General features: G+C 41.0%; 1 gene segment (V, D, J or C); it reads right to left on the minus strand.

The window, feature by feature from the left end:
* Positions 1-2,063: 2,063 nt before the first annotated feature.
* Positions 2,064-2,375, minus strand: LOC139185436 (T cell receptor alpha variable 19-like). The segment is given in 1 exon segment: positions 2,064-2,375. A coding segment is annotated over 1 exon segment (312 nt).
* Between the last annotated feature and the right edge of the window lie 672 nt (positions 2,376-3,047).

Here is a 3,047-nt window from a genome sequence, read left to right on the forward strand (position 1 = left end):
GAAGCTCATGTTAGGTTGCAATGACAACTTCTCTCACTTTACTGTGGTAAAGAATCTGACTGCCAATGCAGGAGATGCAAGTTCAATCCCTGGGTCAGGAAGATTCCCTGGAGAAGGAAATGGCAACACACTCCAGTATTCTTGCCTGGGAAATCCCATAGACAGAGGAGCCTGGTGGGCTACAGTCCATGGGATTGCAAAGAGTCAATTCTAGGATATATTTTTCTTCTTTCACGTGTTTGATTTATTCCTTGAAACTGCTTACATCTATTTTCTTCATTATAAGTTGATCTCTAGATAACTTTATTTCCTTCTTTCCAACACGTTTTACAAAATTCAACTCTTAACTAATTAATTACTTGATGACTTGGCTATGTAAGTCTATTGTCTCTCTCATCTCTCTCTCTCTTTCACACACATTTGCATCGCAAACACACACACATACCCCCACACACTTATACTTTCTTTTCTGGAAAGTTGCTCTTTATTGGGATCATTGTTATTTGTACAATAGGGATAGAAAATCCTTACACAAGGAAGAGTATCCTCCTTTTTGGAATTCCAGACGAAAGCAAACCCACTAGGTTAATTCCCACCTAATATCACAGCAATAGTGCAGAGACTGAACTCTTTAGGATGCTATATGACAGCTACTCTGCACATCCGTGGGGCAGACAGCCAAAATTGAAGTTAATTGGAGTTAATTGGGGCAAAAGTATAAAGCAAAGCCTTCGTATAAAAGAATTTTGTGAAACAAGTAAAATATGACTGTTTAGTAATTGCAGAGTGAAAATGCTCTATTCTCCAGGGTCACAGAAATGAGCAGGGAGCCACATCAGAAAGATTTAATGGTAAACTCCTATTAAACTCCTGGGAGTCATCAAGAAATCCACCAAATACCTTTGTGTTTATTCCAGTATTGTTTACTACAATGAATAAAACAATTTTAAAAACTAGTAAAATGGAATTAGCCCAAAAGTATGATAAAATCACACATTGGAATACCATGATTAGAATGTGTGATGTTGACCTGTAAGTAACGTTGTGAAATAATTATTTCACAATATACTGTCAGGTAAAAATTCAGACTAGAAATATCCTTTAAGGTATGAATCTCTAATAGAGTTTTTTTTGACTAGTAAAATTGGTGAATTAGTTTGTTTTTAGCATTCCTTCTTTGCATATTCTATTTTCTATGTTAAACATACATAACTTTGTAATCACACATAGGGAATGTGACCAGGTGATGAGGTTAGTTCTGAGCAAACAGTAGGGTTTCATTTCTCCTTGGGGTGAAGATTTGTGGTAACAGTTACTCTATGCACATCATTCCTAGTCATTCACGGCACAGGTGAGGCAGGGCACAGGGAGGGTCCAAGAAGTGTCCTTTCAGAGATATTTCAGATCCACAATGATGGCCAGACTTGCTGCTAAGTCGCTTCAGTCTTGTCCGACTCTGTGCGACCCCATAGACAGCAGCCCACCAGGTTCCCCCGTCCCTGGGATTCTCCAGGCAAGAACACTAGAGTGGGTTGCATTTCCTTCTCCAATGCATGAAAGGGAAAAGCGAAAGTGAAGTTGCTCAGTCGTGTGCGACTCTTTGCAACCCCATGGTCTGCAGCCTACCAGGCTCCTCTGTCCATCAGATTTCCCAGGCAAGAGTACTGGAGTAGGGTGCCATTGCCTTCTCCAGATGGCCAGACTTAGCAATGCATAAATATTTGTGCAGTGAACCTAAAACTCTGATGACTCAGGTGCAGATTTAGTCAAATACTATTAAATTTTTTAAAGCCAAATTTCATACTTTAAAAAAATCACTATTTAAAAGTTTTTAAAAAAAACTTTGGCAAACGATCTTCTACAAGATAAAGAATTGAAGATAAAAGTATTTTTGATGAATGACACTTTGAGATATGCGCTCTGAGCCAAAGATAACATTTTCCTTACAGTGAGGTTTTCACTTCTAACCCCGCTACCTTTTCCTGACCTTACCGAGAATCTCACTAAGGTGTTCATGCTGGGAGACTCCACATGTTGACATCTGAGGTTGCTGTGGGGCTCCCTCAGGCGGCAGCATCACTGTGGTCACTCAGAGCACAGAAATACAGGGTTGAGTCCTTGAGCTGTGAGTCTGAGATGGTGAGGCTGATGGAACTCGTTGCTTTCTGGAAGTTCAAAAAATACTGATCTTTTGTTCTATTCAGCTCATTGTAAGAGTCCTGATGAATAAGGAAAATAATTTCCCCGCTTGGTGGTTGCTTGTACCAGAATAAATAATAAGTATAGCTATTAGCTTCATATGCACAGTTCAAGGTTACATCCTCCTTCTCCAGCACAGAAATTTCTGACTGATTTTGAGTTACTTTCTGGGCCATGATGGATCCTAGAGAGAAGAAAAAAAATTTATATATATATATGAGAGAGAAAGAGAGACAGAAAGGAAGAGGCTGATTCTCCCGGTAGAACTCAGAGGGCTTCAAGGAAAAAACAGAGGATTAAGAGTTCTTTCTAATTCCTCTGCCAGTTAACCAACTCTCCTAAACCCCAAAAGACAATAATAACCTGCCCTACCTCTACACATGGGAGCTGAGCAGAGCTGAGTCTGTTTGCGGTCATCCTTACCAGCCTTACCAAGGCAGACAGAGGCTATTACAGTTCTGAGAAGGCCAGGGAGCCCCATGCTGGAAGTTCTTCCCCTGAGTGAAATGTTCTGTTCTCTCTCAAATCTGGGTCGAGATGCCTGACCTGTGCCTGCCAGGGCACATGCACAGTGACTGAGCTGTGAGATGCTTCTGCATCAGAACAGGAAGGGTAACTGGCTGATATCAGTTTGCCTGTGTCGTGCCATGGCTTGTTGATGTGGTCGGTGATTGTAACCTGCCTATTTAGACTTTAAAGTCACTTGGTCATATCTGACTCTTTGTGACTTCATGGACTGTAGCCCACCAGGCTCTTCTGTCCATGGGATTCTCCAAACAAGAATATTGGAGTGGGCTGCCATGCTGTAATTAAATTAACAACAGCTACATCAGGGCTGCATGCATATT

The sequence above is a fragment of the Bos indicus genome, chromosome 10 (assembly GCF_029378745.1).
Source record: "Bos indicus isolate NIAB-ARS_2022 breed Sahiwal x Tharparkar chromosome 10, NIAB-ARS_B.indTharparkar_mat_pri_1.0, whole genome shotgun sequence".
NCBI lineage: Eukaryota > Metazoa > Chordata > Mammalia > Artiodactyla > Bovidae > Bos > Bos indicus.